The 19,778-nt window shown below is 51.3% G+C and overlaps 1 protein-coding gene across 6 annotated transcripts in view; it reads right to left on the bottom strand.

Moving 5' to 3' along the window:
* ITPR2 (inositol 1,4,5-trisphosphate receptor type 2) overlaps window positions 1–19,778 on the bottom strand; it is a 317,011-nt gene that overhangs the window by 225,309 nt on the left and 71,924 nt on the right. For all 6 annotated transcript variants that reach the window (XM_075602849.1, XM_075602844.1, XM_075602845.1 and 3 more), the window contains one exon: window positions 12,645–12,760. In XM_075602849.1, the coding sequence (XP_075458964.1) occupies window positions 12,645–12,760 (116 nt within the window). The remainder of the gene's footprint in view (window positions 1–12,644; window positions 12,761–19,778) is intronic.

Genomic DNA, 19,778 nt, shown 5'->3' with positions numbered 1-19,778 from the left:
CCCCCTCCTGTCCACTGCCCCCCTCCTGTCCACTGCCCCCCCTCCTCCTGTCCACTCCTCCTGTCCACTGCCCCCCCTCCTCCTGTCCACAGCCCCCCCCTCCTGTCCACAGCCCCCCCCCTCCTGTCCACAGCCCCCCCCCTCCTGTCCACAGCCCCACCCCTCCTGTCCACTGCCCCCCCTCTCCTGTCCACTGCCCCCCCTCTCCTGTCCACTGCCCCCCTCTCCTGTCCACAGCCCCCCCCTCCTGTTCACTGCCCCCCCTCTCCTGTCCACTGCCCCCCCTCTCCTGTCCACTGCCCCCCCTCTCCTGTCCACTGCCCCCCTCTCCTGTCCACTGCCCCCCCTCTCCTGTCCACTGCCCCCCCCTCCTGTCCACTGCCCCCCCTCCTGTCCACTGCCCCCCCCTCCTGTCCACTGCCCCCCCCCCTCCTGTCCACTGTCCACTGTCCACCCCCTCCTGTCCACTGTCCACTGCCCCCCCCCCCTCCTGTCCACTGTCCACCCCCTCCTGTCCACTGTCCACTGCCCCCCCCTCCTGTCCACTGCCCCCCCCCTCCTGTCCACTGCCCCCCATACTGTCCACTCCCCCCATACTGTCCACTCCCCCCCATACTGTCCACTCCCCCCCCTCCTGTCCACTGCCCCCCCCCTCCTGTCCACTGCCCCCCTCTCCTGTCCACTGCCCCCCCTCTCCTGTCCACTGCCCCCCCTCTCCTGTCCACTGCCCCCCCCCTCCTGTCCACTGCCCCCCCCCTCCTGTCCACTGCCCCCCCCCTCCTGTCCACTGTCCACCCCCTCCTGTCCACTGTCCACCCCCTCCTGTCCACTGTCCACTGCCCCCCCCCTCCTGTCCACTGTCCACCCCCTCCTGTCCACTGTCCACTGCCCCCCCCTCCTGTCCACTGCCCCCCCCTCCTGTCCACTGCCCCCCATACTGTCCACTCCCCCCATACTGTCCACTCCCCCCCCCTCCTGTCCACTGCCCCCCCCCCTCCTGTCCACTGCCCCCCCCTCCTGTCCACTGCCCCCCCCCTCCTGTCCACTGCCCCCCCCCTCCTGTCCACTGCCCCCCCCTCCTGTCCACTGCCCCCCCCTCCTGTCCACTGCATCCCCCTCCTGTCCACTGCCCCCCCTCCTGTCCACTGCCCCCCCCTCCTGTCCACTGCATCCCCTCCTGTCCACTGCCCCCCCTCCTGTCCACTGCCCCCCTTCCTGTCCACCGCCCCCCCTCCCCCTTCCCACCGCCTCCCCTCCCCCTTCCCACCGCCACCCCTCCCCCTTCCCACCGCCTCCCCCCCCCTTCCCACCGCCACCCCTCCCCCTTCCCACCGCCTCCCCCCCCCCTTCCCACCGCCTCCCCCCCCCCCCCCTTCCCACCGCCTCCCCCCCCCCTTCCCACCGCCTCCCCCCCCCTTCCCACCGCCTCCCCCCCCTTCCCACCGCCCCCCCCCTTCCCACCGCCCCCCCCTTCCACCGCCCCCCCCCTTCCCACCGCCCCTTCCCACCGCCCCCCCCCCTTCCCACCGCCCCCCCCCTTCCCACCGCCCCTTCCCACCGCTTCCCCACCCCCTTCCCACCGCCTCCCCACCCCCTTCCCACCGCCTCCCCCCCGCCTCCCCCCTCCTTCCCACCGCCTCCCCCCCCCTTCCCACCGCCTCCCCCCCCCCCCCTTCCCACCGCCCCCCCCCCCTTCCCCCTCCGCTCCCCTTTCCCCCCCCTCCGCTCCCCTTTCCCCCCCTCCGCTCCCCTTTCCCCCCCTCCGCTCCCCTTTCCCCCCCTCCGCTCCCCTTTCCCCCCCTCCGCTCCCTTTTCGCTCCCCTCCGCTCCCCTCCACCCCCCCCTCCCCTCCACCCCTGCACCCCCCTCCCCTCCCACCCCTTCCCCCCCCCTCCTCTAACCCTTCCCCCCCCCCGCTCCTCTAACCCTTCCCCCCCCCCCGCTCCTCTAACCCTTCCCCCCCGCGCTCCTCTAACCCTTCCCCCCTCCTCTAACCCTTCCCCCCTCCTCCACCCCTTGCCCCCCTCCTCCACCCCTTGCCCCCCTCCTCCACCCCTTGCCCCCCTCCTCCACCCCTTGCCCCCCTCCACCACCCCCTCCTCCCCTTCCCGCCGCCCTTCGCCTTCCTGCCCGCCTTACCGCCTCCCCACCCCCGCCTCTGCCTTTCACCCGCCCTTACTCCGGCCGCCTCTGCCTTTCACCCACCGCCTCACAGCCGCTGCACGCACTCAACAGACACCCGCCACACTCGACACATACCTGCCGCCACACACACCTGCTGCCTCCCGCCCCTACGCACCGACATCACTGTCCCACCGCCTCACACCCTAGCAGGACCCCCACGCACAGACAGCACTCACAACCCACGCGCCATCCGCCGCCTCACACCCTAGCAGGACCCCACTCACAGACAGCACTCACAACCCACGCGCCACCCGCCGCCTCACACCCTAGCAGGACCCCCACTCACAGACAGCACTCACAACCCACGCGCCACCCGCCGCCTCACACCCTAGCAGGACCACACTCACAGACAGCACTCACAACCCACGCACCACCCGCCGCCTCACACCCTAGCAGGACCCCACTCGCAGACAGCACTCACAACCCACGCGCCACCCGCCGCCTCACACCCTAGCAGGACACACGCCTCACATTTTTACATCACTTATGGCACCAAAATATACATTGTACTGTGGTGTGGTTACAATAAACCATTTTTATACAACATCGTATTACATTTTCTTCCATCTTTCTTTTCAACATTATTATGAAACCTTTACAACAAATACTCACCTATTGTTCCACAATTTATAAATAATACTACCTATTACGCATTTACATCCCGGGCAACGCCGGGTCTCTCAGCTAGTATATATATATATTGGGGGGGTCTGTATGTCCAAGCACGTTTTCCGGAAGACGGTTCTCAGTTGTGTATTTCAATAAAATTCCACTTTTTCTTGTCCTTTTTGTTGAGTGCTGGTCATTTAAAACCGTATTTTTATCTATAGAAGATATTTCTCCAGTGATAAACATGCTAAATAAAGGTAAAGATGACAGTGTATATAATTTATAACGGTCTCATACTAGATGAGTTTACATGTTATGTAGGATTCGCTGTCTCTGCAATGTACCAGCATCCCATGTTATGTAGGATACTGCTATTGTACAGAGCTTACTAAATAAGAACAACACAACAAAAATAAATAAGTTGATAAGGTACAGTAAGCATGTTTAAGTGTTGAACTGGAGAATAGAAGAAACCGCAGCCAATATTATTACTTTATTTGTTCTGTGTCACCAGCTACCTTTTACTTTATTTATTTACATTTTTTTTAACGTAATTCTTAGCCTTATTTATTTTTATTTGATGGAAATGTGTGATTAATAAGCCACAAGCACACACGCAAATACGCACACACGCACACACATGCACACGCCAGCATCAAGCCAGCATCAAGCCAGCATGGAAAATGTCAAAACTCCCACACAGCAGTGAAGTGCAGCTTCACATACTGCGCCTGGGTTTGGGGGCGATATGAAAGCGCGTGTGAGTCACGCATCAAACGTGCTTTCCTCCCCGTTCCTCCAGTGCTGTCAGAACAGCTACCTTCCTATCATGCACTGCCCTGCTTTGTAGTAAAGCCGCAAAGAGGAAGTAGGACTTAGGAGGCATGGCCTGCTAGGTCATTAACCCCTTCTGTGCCCACGGAAATGTCAACCCGCCAACAACTGAAATCGGGAGATTTGGGGGTTTGAAGCCCAAAAATGGCCTAATAATGGCAAGATCGTCCATTCGATCAGTGAAGCCCCACGAGACAGCACAAATCCTGCAATAGATGTATCACGGTAAAAATGTTCCCATTGAAACAAATAGGATTTTCTTCTGTGATAGATATAGTACCGTTTTTTGGGCAGGAGTTTACAACCGGGAAACTTCATTAATTAGACCAGCACAATATAAGGAATAAGGAAAGTAAAAGGTATTTTTTTTTCTTGCCATCATTACTTTTTGATCAAGTAAGACAGACAAGCCATTCCTGTGTTATCTGTGCGACGTGTCCCTGCGCACACCTTCAGGCTGGCACAGCATGCGGCCCCGTGGCACCTGTGTTATCTGTGCGACGTGTCCCTGCGCACACCTTTCAGGCTGGCACAGCATGCGGCTCCGTGGCACCTGTGTTATCTGTGCGACGTGTTCCTGCGCACTACCTTTCAGGCTGGCACAGCATGCGGCACCGTGGCACCTGTGTTATCCGTGCGACGTGTTCCTGCGCACACCTTTCAGGCTGGCACAGCATGCGGCACCGTGGCACCTGTGTTATCTGTGCGACGTGTTCCTGCGCACAACCTTCCAGGCTGGCACAGCATGCGGCACCGTGGCACCTGTGTTATCTGTGCGACGTGTCCCTGCGCACACCTTTCAGGCTGGCACAGCATGCGGCTCCGTGGCACCTGTGTTATCTGTGCGACGTGTTCCTGCCGCACACCTTTCAGGCTGGCACAGCATGCGGCTCCGTGGCACCTGTGTTATCTGTGCGACGTGTCTCTGCGCACACACCTTTCAGGCTGGCACAGCATGCGGCACCGTGGCACCTGTGTTATCTGTGCGACGTGTCCCTGCGCACACCTTTCAGGCTGGCACAGCATGCGGCACCGTGGCACCTGTGTTATCTGTGCGACGTGTTCCTGCGCACACCTTCAGGCTGGCACAGCATGCGGCACCGTGGCACCTGTGTTATCTGTGCGACGTGTTCCTGCGCACACCTTCCAGGCTGGCACAGCATGCGGCACCGTGGCACCTGTGTTATCTGTGCGACGTGTCCCTGCGCACACCTTTCAGGCTGGCACAGCATGCGGCACCGTGGCACCTGTGTTATCTGTGCGACGTGTCCCTGCGCACACCTTTCAGGCTGGCACAGCATGCGGCACCGTGGCACCTGTGTTATCTGTGCGACGTGTCCCTGCGCACACCTTCAGGCTGGCACAGCATGCGGCACCGTGGCACCTGTGTTATCTGTGCGACGTGTCCCTGCGCACACCTTCCAGGCTGGCACAGCATGCGGCACCGTGGCACCTGTGTTATCTGTGCGACGTGTCCCTGCGCACACCTTCCAGGCTGGCACAGGCATGCGGCACCGTGGCACCTGTGTTATCTGTGCGACGTGTCCCTGCGCACACCTTTCAGGCTGGCGCAGCATGCGGCACCGTGGCACCTGTGTTATCTGTGCGACGTGTCCCTGCGCACACCTTTCAGGCTGGCACAGCATGCGGCACCGTGGCACCTGTGTTATCTGTGCGACGTGTCCCTGCGCACACCTTCCAGGCTGGCACAGCATGTGGCACCGTGGCACCTGTGACTATTTTCTGATTTTCCATCTGCTCAATAATATCAGTCTGGTGATGGGGCGCGTCAGTGATTTACACTTGGATCACGCTCGCACCTCACTGTCTCTCAATCTCTCCTCCTGGAGGTCAGGGTAGTGCTAGCACAGATTGAGTTAGTAACTAGCACAGACACACCCAAGCACTGTCGGAAGAGAGTTTCATGGCCGTGCTAGTGTGTATGCACTAATCAACTAAACCTCCTTCCAATCATCTCCAATACCAGTCTTATCATTTAACACTGAGGCGGGCAACTTTAGTCCTCAAGCCTTTCAGGATATCCCAGCTCTAGCACAAAGTCTGAGCCTCTGATTGAGCCAGCAAATGGATACAAAAAAGACACAGCGCACAACGCTCATAGTGCATTACAAAATATTATTGACATCTTATATACTATATTAGTGAAAGCACTGTATGTTTGCCTGCCTGCCTGCTGGATGTCGGTGTCCCTAGCGGCAATCTCATTGGTCCCTTGGGCCGCCCGCCCCCGCACACCTCTCATTGGCCTCACACACTCACACCACCCCCCTTGGCCCGCCCCCACACCTCTCATTGGCCTGAGGCGGAGTGACGGGCCAAAGGTCCACAAAAAAAAAAAAAAAAAACACACACACAGTGTCACACACACAGTGTCACACACACACACACATACACACACACAGTGTCACACACACACACACACACACACACACACACACACACGCGGTGTTACAATTAGCGGGGCTCACAGTGTTAGCAGCACATCTCCCGCTCTCTTCCCCACCGGTCCCGGAGGCTCCGCCTCTTCCTGTTTCCCGCGCTTTCACCCCCCCCCCCCTCCACTTGGGAGCGGCCGGACGGGTGAGTGAGCGGTCTTCACGTCCCCTCACCCCCCTTCACCTCTCCTCACTCACTTCCCCTCCACCCCCCCGGCGCCGCTACAGTCAGCGGGGGAGCGGAGTGATCACCTCCCCTCACTCACTTCCCCTCCAACCCCCCCGGCGCCGCTACACTCAGCGGGGGAGCGGAGTGATCACCTCCCCTCACTCACTTCCCCTCCACCCCCCCCCCCCCCCGGCGCCGCTACACTCAGCGGGGGAGCGGAGTGATCACCTCCCCTCACTCACTTCCCCTCCACCCCCCCGGCGCCGCTACACTCAGCGGGGGAGCGGAGTGATCACCTCCCCTCACTCACTTCCCCTCCACCCCCCCCCCCCCGGCGCCGCTACACTCAGCGGGGGAGCGGAGTGATCACCTCCCCTCACTCACTTCCCCTCCACCCCCCCCGGCGCCGTTACAGTCAGCGGGGGAGCGGCCACAACACGCTGCCTCCCGCCTCAGATCCACGTGGGAGCTGCCGGACGGGTGAGTGAGCGGCCATCACCCACCCCTCACTACACTTCCCCTCCCTTCCACATCCCCTCCACCTCCCCTCACCCACCCCTCACTACACTTCCCCTCCCTTCCACAACCCCTCCACCTCCCCCCCCCTTAACCTTCCCGCCACCCCCCCTTAACCTCCCCTCCCCCCCCCTCTTCACATCCGCTCCACCACCCCCCTTCACCTCCCCTCCACCCCCCCCCCCCTTCACCTCCCCTCCACCCCACCTTCACCCCCCTTCACCCCCACCTTCACCCCCCTTCACCTTCCCTTCACTCCCCCTTACAACCTCCCACCACCTCCCCCCCTTCCCACCACCTCCCCCCTCTTCCCACCACCTCCCCCCCCTTCCCACCACCTCCCCCCCCTTTCCCACCTTCCCACCACCTTCCCACCACCTCCCCCCCCTTCCCACCACCTCCCCCCCCCCTTCCCACCCCCTTCCCCCCCCCCCTTCCCACCACCTCCCCCCCCTTCCCACCCCCTTCCCACCACCTCCCCCCCCTTCCCACCACCTCCCCCCCTTCCCACCACCTCCCCCCCTTCCCACCTCCCCCCTCCTCCCCCCTTCCCACCACTTCCCCCCTTCCCACCACCTCCCCCCTTCCCCTCCTCCATCTCCCCCTTCCCCTCCTCCATCTCCCCCCTTCCCCTCCTCCACCTCCCCCCTCCTCCACCTCCCCCTTCCCTTCCTACACCTCCCCCCTTACCCTCCACCTCCCCTCTTCCACCCCTCTTTCCCCCCTTTCCCTCCTCCCCCACCTTTCTCCCTCCCCCACCTTTACCCCCTTCACCCCTCCCCCCTTCACCCTTACCTCCCCCCCTTCACCCTTTCCCCCTCCTCCCCCACCTCCCTCTTCCCCCTTCCTCCCTTCACCCCCCCTTCACCTCCTGTCACCACCCCCCCCTTCGCCTCCTGTCACCCCCCCCCTCCCTTCACCTCCTGTCACCCCCCCCCTCCCTTCACCTCCCGGCAACCCCCTCCACCTCCCGTCACCCCCCCTTCACCTCCCCTCACCCCCCCTTCACCTCCCCTCCGCCCCCCCTTCACCTCCCCTCACCTCCCCTTCGCCCCCCTTCACCTCCCCTCACCACCCCTCCGACCTCACCTCCCCTCCATCAACGCCTTTCGCCCGCCCACCGCTCACACCCCTGCGCCACACAGCCGCCGCACACACTCAACAGACCTGCCACACTCGACACACACCCGCCGCCTCCCACCCACCCCACACACTCGACACACACCTGGCGCATCCTGCCCCTACGCAACAATATCACTGACCAGCTGTCACCCGCACTCGCCACACACCCGCCGCCTCACACCCTAGCAGGACCCCGACTCACAGCCAGCACTCACTACCCACCCGCCGCCTCACACACGCTCACACCCTAGCAGGACACACGCCTCACATTTTCACATCACTTATGTCACCAAAATATACATTGTACTGTGGTGTGTTTACAATAAACCATTTTTATACAACATCGTATTACATTTTCTTCCATCTTTCTTTTCAACATTATTATGAAACCTTTACAACAAACAGTCACCTATTGTTCCACCATTTATAAATAATACGACCTATTACGCATTTACATCCCGGGCAACGCCGGGTCTCTCAGCTAGTATATAATAAATGGGTGAGTAATGTGCGTACATCAAATACAATAATAATAATGCTGCTGTCCTCGATATTGCAGGGTCCTATTGAAATTGGTGCACAACCTCTGCTGTTCCTTAGTAGCGCGACTTTGACTGTTTGTGAACGGCACCGAAATCCCCGTGGTGACGTCACGATCCAGGAAGCGCTTCACACGGAGGAGAGTGCTGGCGCCCAGCTGATGCCAAAGACTGCCCTGCTGAAGCACTGCAGGAATCAGCACCTCCCAGCCTACCTGTGCTTAGGGGAGCAAGGAACAGCACAGGTTGTGCACCAATTTCAATAGGACCCTGCAATATCGAGGACAGCAGCATCACTCCTGCAAGGACACCTATTCTGGTCTCCGGAGGCGTTGGGTAAAATATCCCGAAACTGCTCGTTATTATTGTATTTGATGTACGCACATTACTCACCCATTTATTATATATGTCAATAATATTTTGTAATGCACTATGAGCGTTGTGCGCTGTGTCTTTTTTGTATCCATTTGCTAGCTCCAGGGGGATTCTGAGCCCCCCCCATTCCATCACAGCTGCAGACGCTCAATCCTAGGTTAAGTTATTTATTTATTTATTTCACATATCCTTCACTTATCACGTCACGATTTAGTTTTGCGCACTATTACTTTTTTGTTCACTCTGATTGAGCCACCTGTGCTGAAGCAGGGATAGCCTGAAAACCTGATCCGTTGGGGGGTACTTGATAACTGGAGTTGTGCACCCCTGATTTAACATACAGTATCTTTAAGAGCTTTCCAAATGTAACTTCAAGCGGAGAAAGAAATACCCCAGAACCCAGAACCCATGCTGCATTCATTATAGGAGACATCCAACAAAGAGATCTCAGCCAAAGGTATGAAGTCACGCAGAACACGTCGTACATAAATAATACAAGAGTAATCAAAATAAACGTGTACTTATACACAGCTGAGCAAATAACCACAGGTGTGCTTAAAAGGTCATTCCTTCATCCATAACATTATTATTATTGGTGATACTATAAGATATCGAAAGTTACCTAATGCATAGTGACATCGGGCCTTTTGTATTCAAAATCAGAACTCTGCATTAGGTAACAGAACGCAAGTCCAAGGCATACAGCAAACCACGCAAAGCAGAGAACAATAACATGCAGCGCCAATAGCAGAAATGCGCCTCTTGTCAAACGACCTCGGCCTGAAATGTTGTAGGTTATTTCTTTTTCATTGACTAATTAAATCTGCTGTAATTTTAGAACTTGTCTTCTTTGGCTATGTTTTGTGTCTGAATCTGGCCTAGAATGGTTTTGTTCTATACACAATACACGAAACAAAATGATTATTATAGATGCATAAGGCCGCGCTTATAGTGCCGGCGACTGTGACGCCACAAAACCATTCGAGGCCAGATTCAGACACAAAACATATTATGTTATTGTTCTCTGCTTTGCGTGGTTTGCTGTATGCCTTGGACTTGCGTTCTGTTACCTAATGCAGAGTTCTGACTTTGAATACAAAAGGCCCGATGTCACTATGCATTAGGTAACTTTCGATATCTTATAGTCACACCAATAATAATAATAATAATGTTATGGTTGAATGAATGACTTTTTAAGCACACCTGTGGTTATTTGCTCAGCTGTGTATAAAGTACACATTTATTTTGATTACTCTTGTATTATTTATGTACGACGTGTTCTGCGTGACTTCATACCTTTGGCTGAGATCTCTTTGTTGGATGTCTCCTATAATGAATGCAGCATGGGTTCTGGGTTCTGGGGTATTTCTTTCTCCGCTTGAAGTTACATTTGGAAAGCTCTTAAAGATACTGTATGTTAAATCAGGGGTGCACAACTGCAGTCCTCAAGTATGCGGACCTCAAGTATGCATCCATACACAGGCACATACATGTAAACATACATGCATCCATACACAGGCACATACATGTAAACATACATACATCCATACACAGGCTCATACATACATGCACTGTCAGGCACAGAGCGGAATGACTCAGATAGACACAAATATATTCTGAGAGACACAGAGCAGACGACTCTCTCTGTCGTCAGATATTTGGACAGTCTGGTCCACCTGATGCAGGGGACATACCAGCTATTTCCAAGGTTACCCAAGCGGGCAGTTCAAGTCCGACATTAACTTTTCTTTGTAAAGAACTGACCCGCAAAGTTTCGTACCACTTAGTACAACAGAGTGATGGCATTTGTGAAGAGCTGATAAGAGCCAAAAGGACATGTTATCTCACATCACTTAACCCCCAGCATGACTGTACTTTTCATGCCACAGGGGACTGCAACATATTCCAAATTCCTGTAAAGAAATGTTACAATAGTCAAGGAGGGAGAGCTTGAGGGCATTCAATGGAGTATTATCTAACCAGTGTATCATACATATGTTGCATAAAGCAGCAATCACACCAAACATTGCCATTTATTTTTTAGCAGTATTGGAACCAGATGGTCCATAGCGGATCTCTCTACGTTCCGCTCCGGTTCCCAAGATACTTCCTTACTTTAGCTGCTGGTGCATTTCTTGTTTTTTTAAAGATGATGTCGGTGGTCATCACATAGAAATAAAGGAGGGAGAGGAAGTAGGTGATATGATACATTTTATTTGAGCAAAAAGTAGTTGATATGTTTGCAAGCTTTCCAACCTCTCAGGGTCAGGGTTACCAAATGAAGGACCCTGAGAGGTTCAAAACCTTGTAACATATCAGCTACTTGTCGGTCCAATAAAGAGGTATCATACCCCCTACTCCCCCTCCCTCCTTTGTTACTACATGGAAGAAAGGACCAACACGGCCCCCCACCCTTCTTTGCCTGGTCATTAAAAAGGATTCTGCAACGTCATCTGTTGCGACTTGCCCACACTTGGGCTATTTTATTTTCCCAAGAAGGCCCGGAGAAGACTGGTAGCTAAAACTGTAAATATCTAGGGGGGGGGGGGGGGGCTGGGGTCCCCAGAGTTGAAAATATAGCAGCTCAGTTCCAGAGGACCTCCCAGTCCCAACCCTGTTTCAAACAAAAATGTGTGTTGTATGAGTGTTTGTGAGATTAGTAAAATCAGGAGGAGTCAAGTATAATTCCTATGAGGAATTCTAACATGGACATGTTGGTTCTCAAAGGTCTGACACAAACAATAACGTTTTCTCTGGGGACGAAAAGTTGTTAACGTTACAAGAGCTCACATACTCAATCACTTCTGTACTGGTACTATGCATATCGCTTATAGAGGTGCAACCCCCCTATGGGATTACCATGGCCATGTAGGGGTTACTGGTGCAGACCCATATAGAGAGTGATACTTTCCTATTAAAGAGGGTTGGGGGTGAGTCAGCAGAGGCTAAACCCCACCCTGTGTTTCCTAGGGAACAATGACATCAGAGGTAGTATATAGGAAGAGGAGAAGATTATAGGAGGTTGGGTTCCTGGAGGATAAGAGGAGAGGAGCCTCAGTGTACTTTATATAGTTAAGAAGTATGTTCTTGAGTGTATAGGATATACCAGTCCCCATTTATTATGTTCTAGATCGGGACAGTGCCCCTTCAAGATGGGGTCAGGAGATATGGAAAGGGTGAATCAAATGGTTCACAGAAGAGGTGGCAGGAACATCACAGAGGTCCCTATGAGAAGGGGCCCGGGTGCCATAGGACCAGCTCTACAGGCAGATCCGCACATGCCTCAAATCCTAGTCTGTCTAGAAGTGGCAGTGCAGAGGAAGGAATGGGGTGTACATCCCCTAAATAAATTGTGTCGGCCATGGCCCAAGAAGGGGCTCGTAGTGACAGAGCGTAACAGATGTTCTGCAGAACAGAGACGGTCCATTAAGAGCAGTTAGTCAAGTGTCTGTACCTCCCCAGTGTGTTAAGAGCGTGGCGTCTGAGGATGCAACTTGTAAAGAGTACAGACTGCGCAATGAAACGGACAACAGCTATGTCAATGTATACTGTGAATGAATGAGAACAGCCCTAGTACCAAGGGGGCACAAATAAAGAGTGATGTTTGTACTACAAAAGTTCCTGGTGCCCATCATTTCCATCTTTGCTATCTCATCACCCAGCCGCCTGAAGCCTGCACCCTGAATAAGGTAACGCCTTCTGAGTAGACAATAATAGACACTGATGTAAAGTCCCCAGGAGGCAGCCAGGGAGGGTTACAGAGGTATAATAAAAATGCAAAAATGTAAGTAGCTTGACTGTAAAAAAAACAACAATAAAAAGGTCCGCGTCTGCTTGTACCTGCAGCTTCTTGAGCAGTGCGGCTTCTGTATTATTTCCTTGCTTGCATTGTTTCGCTTTCCAGAATTGCTTCTGTGCCGAGTATCTGTTCATGGGACATACCTTGAATAAGCAATCTGAAAACCACACAAAAAGAAGAGAGATCAGATCTCAATGCATCACCTGGACATCAACATCACCAACTCATCATCTCAGGATCTCATGCAGGAGGACTACTCCCCAGAGCAGATCTCAATGCATCACCTGGACATCTACATCACCAACTCATCATCTCAGGATCTCATGCAGGAGGACTACTCCCCAGAGCAGATCTCAATGCATCACCTGGACATCTACATCACCAACTCATCATCTCAGGATCTCATGCAGGAGGACTACTCCCCAGAGCAGATCTCAATGCATCACCTGGACATCTACATCACCAACTCATCATCTCAGGATCTCATGCAGGAGGACTACTCCCCAGAGCAGATCTCAATGCATCACCTGGACATCTGCATCACCAACTCATCATCTCAGGATCTCATGCAGGAGGACTACTCCCCAGAGCACACTCGGAATGATATATTGCAACAATTCATTCACACATTAAGTAGTACAGGAGATGAGCTTTCTGGACTATGACTAAAGTTACCAGGCTATGACAAATTTGTTTATTAACATTCCCCCCCCCCCCCCCCAAAAAAACAGGTTAAAAGGAAATCAATAAATAAAAAGAAACATTATTAAAAACAATTCAACCTATAAGCCAGGGGTGGCCAACTCCAGTCCTCAAGGGCCACCAACAGGTAAGTTTTTCAGGATATCCCTGCTTCAGCACAGGTGGCTGAGCCACCTGTGCTGAAGCAGGGATATCCTGAAAAGCTGACCTGTTGGTCCCCTTGAGGACTGGAGTTGGCCACTCCTGCTATAGACTATGAACTATTTTACTTATGTGTAAATATGAGTCGAAAACAGCCACAATATAACACTGAAATATAGTGTCGTTTAAAAATGAACTGGTTGATTAATATGCAAATGTGATCCTTTTAATGGCAGCGATTTGGGACCTGGGACAAACTTCGAGTTGGTGCTGGATAAAGTTCATTTATGAGCTCTGTAAATCTCACAGAATAGGAGATGGCGACAGATCTATTAGAAGCAGAAGTGGGCTCGTTATAGGTGCCGCTCACATAACTGTACAGCAGAGCTGGGCACCTTACATACATGTTTAAAGCAGACCTGTGACCGGGAGTTTTAGTTGATCATGTTATATAGTATAAAGGACAATGCCGGGTGTCGCTCGGGGGATGCTTCTCCCCCGTCATGTCAGGAAAGGGATACGGAGAAAGCGGATGAGAAAGGAGCACACTTTGGGGGTTACCCATTTAACTGCGATAGTGCAGATTGTGGCACGGAAACTACCGTTGGATTTAATGGGAGTATCGCTGGGATACTGCCCTGACTGGCACTATCGCAGCTTAATTGATAACCTTCACCTCCGGAAAGTTTTGCTCAAACATTGACGCAAGTGAGAAGTTAAAATGGGTTTCATCAATAACAGTATGTATCATTTCTATTTAGTTCCAGGCATAACCCACACCCCCAAAATGCTATTTAAAGCTGCAGTCCAAGCTGCCAGGTTTTTATTTAATTTTTCCCCCTTTTAATATATGCACCAATACAATCCACACAATGATAAGTGTTTAGCTAAGTTGTCGATCGATCCGTTCTCCTGTGATCGATCGGCGAAGATTCGGCTCGGGGGTTCACTAAATGGCTGCAGCAGAAGAGGACCAAAGATGCAAAGTTCTGTGGGAAGATCATATGACCAGGCAGTCACTAGATACAATTGGTGCACTGGTAGAGAGGGCAGGGCTCAAAAAGGGGCGTGCCAGAGCCTGTTTCAGAAGAGGAAAGGGATGTGACTTTGTAAATGGTTGCTATAGAAACAAAAAATGCTTTTTACATTATAATACATTAAAAATGTCATCCAGAGTTGTTGTTTTTTTTTTTTTTAAATGCTACAAGTATTTTCTCATAGTACAGAACGGATTTAGTTTAAAAAAAAAAAACGTAGGATATTGCTTGATCTGCAGCTTTAAGTTGTACCATATGAAAACAAATTGTGGCTAATTCTGTTCCTATGCAATTAGCTCTGTCTTTTTGGTTTACACAGAAAACAAACACAAAAGTCGCAGCCCACGTGTCTCTGTTTGCAATGGGTCAAAAGAGCCATTAGCTGTTTTTATAAGCTCCATGGTAGAATAATTGGTTTGTCATAGAAGCTTACTGATCCCTGGTGAAGAAAAGGCCTCACCGATAAACGCAAATATCTGCCTGAATCAACAGCAGCAGGATTCAGGCCTCGCACTCTGGCACGCGCGTTACTATGCTCCTCAAACACAGGTGGCTGAAAACAAACATGGGGATGGACTTGCGCTTCAGACATCGCTGGAAACATGCCCCAAAATATTCCTTGTATATTATTCATACCGACCTCACCTAATTAGATTTATTTTAATAGCCAAAAAACAGCATTAAAGAGGAAAACCCAGATAGGGGTGTGTGTTCTTGTTTTATGTTAAGAATTTATTAATGTCTCCGGCTCCCTTAGAAAGATGAATAATCCAGTAATTAATCGGTGTCTAATTTCTTTGGGTCTATTTAAATGAAATGTTATCCGGTAATTGTTTTTTTTTGTTTTTTTTCCATATCATCTCTTTAAACAAATTATGCCTCCATTATCAGCCAAAACAGAACATCAAAGGGAAACACTCTGGAGGAACAATCTCCCTGTCTATATAAATGTTACTACAAAAGATAAAGATCGTAAAAACCTCCAAAGCATTTGGCTATTATGGAGACATTAAAACAGCAACTAACCTCCCCCCCCCCCCCCCCCCACCAGTGTGTTTAATGTATCTCTTTTTGTTGCCGCTTTGCCTGAATCGGGGTTCCCTCTAAGCTCACCAGTGGTCCCCTGGCCTCCAGCACCCCCGAATCCTAGGGAAATGTTCATTTACATTGTTGGGTAGTTTCTTACAAAAAACGGCATACAGTACATGGCCATTGAGGTCGCCAATAGAAGACCAATAACGTTGCGTTGTGTCCATTGGGCGAGCAGAACCGAGAGGAACCCCCAGTTTAGTTCCAGCGAGCAGCGAGACTTCGGCTTTAAATTAAAACAATTATCCTGAACTACTTATATTTGTCTCATTTGTTGTAAAAATGGAGCCAATTACTTCCATTTCACCTATAGAACATTTCACTGCCATTAGTTCCCTTCACTTAAAGCTCATCAGCCCATGTGACCCCCTTCTACACGCCGTGGAGCAGTCTTCCGTATGTTGGAGAAGATGTTGATCCCTTTTATGTGACTGGGGCTGAACTCTTCTTTAGCACATTGAATAGAGGCCATGGTGAGGATCTATAAACAACCGAAAAGTTTAATATTAAACCTCATGGGAAAAAGGAAGGAAACAATACAGTTCGAACTGGTCGGTCCGGCCTGTCGCAGGTGCGATCTAACAAGGCATTGCCTGGGTGCTTTCACATTTATTTATAGTAAATTTGGTAATCACATCAGTCTCACACACAAAGTCACATCAATGTCACAGGTGTTCCTAACAGATGACAAATAAGACCGAAATATGTAAACCACACCACAAATAGAAGCCATGTTATAGCCTTGCTTGCAATATTATTTCTTCAGTTCTAGCCCCTAATTACAATGCTATGTTAAAATAAATCACAATCATTTAGATATTGGTACAGTATATCAGTTCATTCTGCATATGATGCCCATCCCATGAGAAAAGGTCAATGGGATGAGCCGTGTTAAAGCATTGCTGCTGGACAATCCTAAGGAAGGATGGAGCTTACAACCATAAAATATTAACTGCAGATTTTTAATGAATTTATTCTGTAAGTTATAAAATTCAACTGTCTGTATCCCACTGGTGTGGGCAAAATAGAAGTTTAAATGGCAGTGATGTGCCTAAAAATTAATAGTGCAAGCCCCTAATATCAGGGCAAGGCCAACTGGTGTCATGGATGGTCCGACTCCCTGGGACTGCGGTAATGAGCGAAGGAAGGACAACTACCTTGGCAAAATGATCGATGTGGAAGACGAAGGCTGGAGGAGACGGCATTCAGAACCAGTCACACACATAATGTGGCTGAATCTAAGACAGAGAGCGCTGAGACCTTCAGGGGTGGAGCTGGCAATCGCAGGGCTCCCGTCCCTACGCTCTCTTTATTTAGCTAAAACAATCGGTTCAATCCTGGCACTCAGGGTTTTGCCTTCATAAAGTTTGTTTCAACCACTGCAGGAACACTGGAAAGACGACAATGAATTATTTGAAGCATACACCTCTAGCTCGGGGGGGGGGGGGGGAGGGGGGCGGGGGCAACTCCAGTCCTCACGGGCTACCAACAGATCAGGTTCCCAGGATATCCCTGCTCAGCACAGGTGGCTCAATCAGTGGTTCAGTTTTTGACTGCACCATCTGTGCTGAAGCAGAGATATCCTGAAAACCTGACCTGTTGGTGGCCCTTGAAGACTGGAGTTACACCCCCCCCCCCCATGTCTAGGGTTCTCAAACCTCTGTCTAGTTTGGTGCCTCCGTAGCTGCAACTGTCAGCGCAAAAACTCACATAATAAATCTTTAGTAATTATAAAACCATAAAATAAAACAGCACATAAGCCGTGCTACATGGGGAAATAGGGAAATGACAGTGTTGCATTATAAGAGATACATTGTTACCAGATTCCCATACACATCACGAAATGGTCTTAGTTTCCAAGGAAAGAGAAATTCGCCAAATTGTAAAGCAGGGTGGTGTGTCCGCACACGGATAGATGGTAGCGCCGGGAGGGAACGCGCCCGGCTCCGTGGTATAAACAAGCACGTTCCAAGTAGAGAAGAAATGTAAGTCCAACCTCATATGGCTCGCGCTCCGATCGTCGCGGCAAACAAACGCCCGCAGCACGCCGGTGAGGGTCAGCTCCGGTTAGGGAATCCTCAGTATTGAACTCCACGTGTCACCGTCGTCCAGGTGTAAGTGAAAGGGGACTGGATCACCGGGACTGCACCACAGCTAGTGGAACACGAATCAACGGCGTCTTCTGAATAGGACGAATAATTTGCAGCAAAATAGCCAAAGAGGCAATATTGAGCTAAATAAAGCTTTATAGCAAGCAATAGAATAGAGAAACAGCACACAATCTATTCCAACGCGTTTCATAGCTACGGCTACTTCATCAGGAAATGATTGAGAGTAAGAATGTATGATATTTAAACCCAAAGGTTGATGAATTCTGGGTATTAACAAGTGTACTGAATTAGAGTAGGAAGCCCCTTATTGGTGCAGTAATCATGCTGGATTAGGAATCAGTTGAGTTTACTAGAGGGTGGGTTCACATAATCCTACCCCTCCAAAAAAGACTTCATATAACAGAATAATATCATATCCATAAAATCCTAACTGTGTAACATTTATTTTGATTATATAATCCTTTGAGCCTAGAGTGATAAGGAAGCGATAAAGAAAAGAACAATATAGATTAGTCAGATATACAGTTAAGTCTATATAGACAAATGAGTTCCAATACCGTCACAATTAACCCCAAGAGTACCAAGAGGGAGAGAGGCCAGGGCTGATCGCAAGAGTAAAATAATGAATATACAATAAGCGCAGAGAGAAGGGACACACAGCCTCCGACACTACATTCGAAGATCCATTAGAGATTTCTTTAGAACAGAGAAATACTATCCAAATCTTCATTTAGCCCCATAGGGATCATGGTGTTTTACTGAAGAATCCAGTAGCTCTCCTGTTTTGATAGTGTTTTAATTCGGTCACCACCCCTCCTATCAACTGGAATACATTGAGTACCCTTATATTGAAGAAGGAACGGGTTTTGTGAATGATGAGATCTGAAATGCCTAGAGACACTGTGCTTTTCGAAAGTATTGCTATTCTTTTGTTGTGCCATACCATTCCATATTAAACTCCTTAGTCTGTGGGGCCCGCCCGGTAATGTGCGAGGCACCATGTGGAGGGAGTAGGCATGTATTCAGATGGCGGAGGTCTTGGTGGTGCTCTTGGGTGACCTCAATGGCAGTGGCCAGGGGGGGGGGGACCCTTTTTTGGAGCACAGAGCACTGGATTACCTTGCAATCTGAGGATCCCGGCGCTATCCCGTCTGATAGATACCTTGTCAGGCTTCGGTTTTCCAAACACCTACCTTCTTGGCTGCCAGTAGTCAAGGCTGTGTCGTCCCACAAGTTTTTTGAGCGGCCAATCAATATCCTATTTAAATGGAAGTTAGGTGCAATCCCTTGTGTGTGCAAATGCATGTTACCCATAACACCCGAGTGATCAGTGGTGGCTGAGAAGAGGTTTAGGAGACCCTGATGTAAGTGTTCGGGGTCTGAGCAATGAGAATGGTTGCTTATTCACTAGCACCATCTCCTCACTCTTTTCACATAGTATGTACAATTCCCAGTAACCCTTTCAGTTCTGGAAGGACACGCGCAGACCCCTAAGACATTAAATTGCTTGGTTATGGCCCTATAGACTGAAACTGAATAGACTGAAATATTGGTGCCCGTGTGCCGTTACGGCATGGGCAGATAACAAAGACTTGCTCACGTGGGCTGGACGTGTTGGTGGAGAGAGTCTGTTAGTCAGTTACTGAGCAGCCGGAGTAAAAAAGGGGAACTCTGAGGGACACTGCGCACTTCACATCACAAAAAGGCTAAAGCCATATCCACAACGGCTGCACTCACATCTGCGGGGTCACTGCACTCTAATTCAGGGGGGCTCAACTCCAGTCCTCAAGCACCCCCCAGCCTCCCTCCAACACGTCAGGTCTTCAGGATACCCCAGCTTCAGCACAGGTGACTCAATCAGACAAAAATGATGCAAGAGACCTCCGGCCATCTTTATTGTTGATGAGTGCGGCTGAGAGACTTTCTAGAACACCCGAAATAGTGTTACAGGCATACCCCGCTTTAATGACACTCACTTTAAGTACACTCGCGAGTAAGTACATATCGCTCAATAGGCAAACGGCAGCTCACGTATGCACCTGTCAGCACGTCCTGAACAGCAATACCAGCTCCCTACCTGTACCGAAGCTGTGCG

The sequence above is a fragment of the Ascaphus truei genome, chromosome 5 (assembly GCF_040206685.1).
Source record: "Ascaphus truei isolate aAscTru1 chromosome 5, aAscTru1.hap1, whole genome shotgun sequence".
Classification (NCBI taxonomy): Eukaryota; Metazoa; Chordata; class Amphibia; order Anura; family Ascaphidae; genus Ascaphus; species Ascaphus truei.
This window is presented reverse-complemented; position numbering and strand designations above follow the sequence as displayed.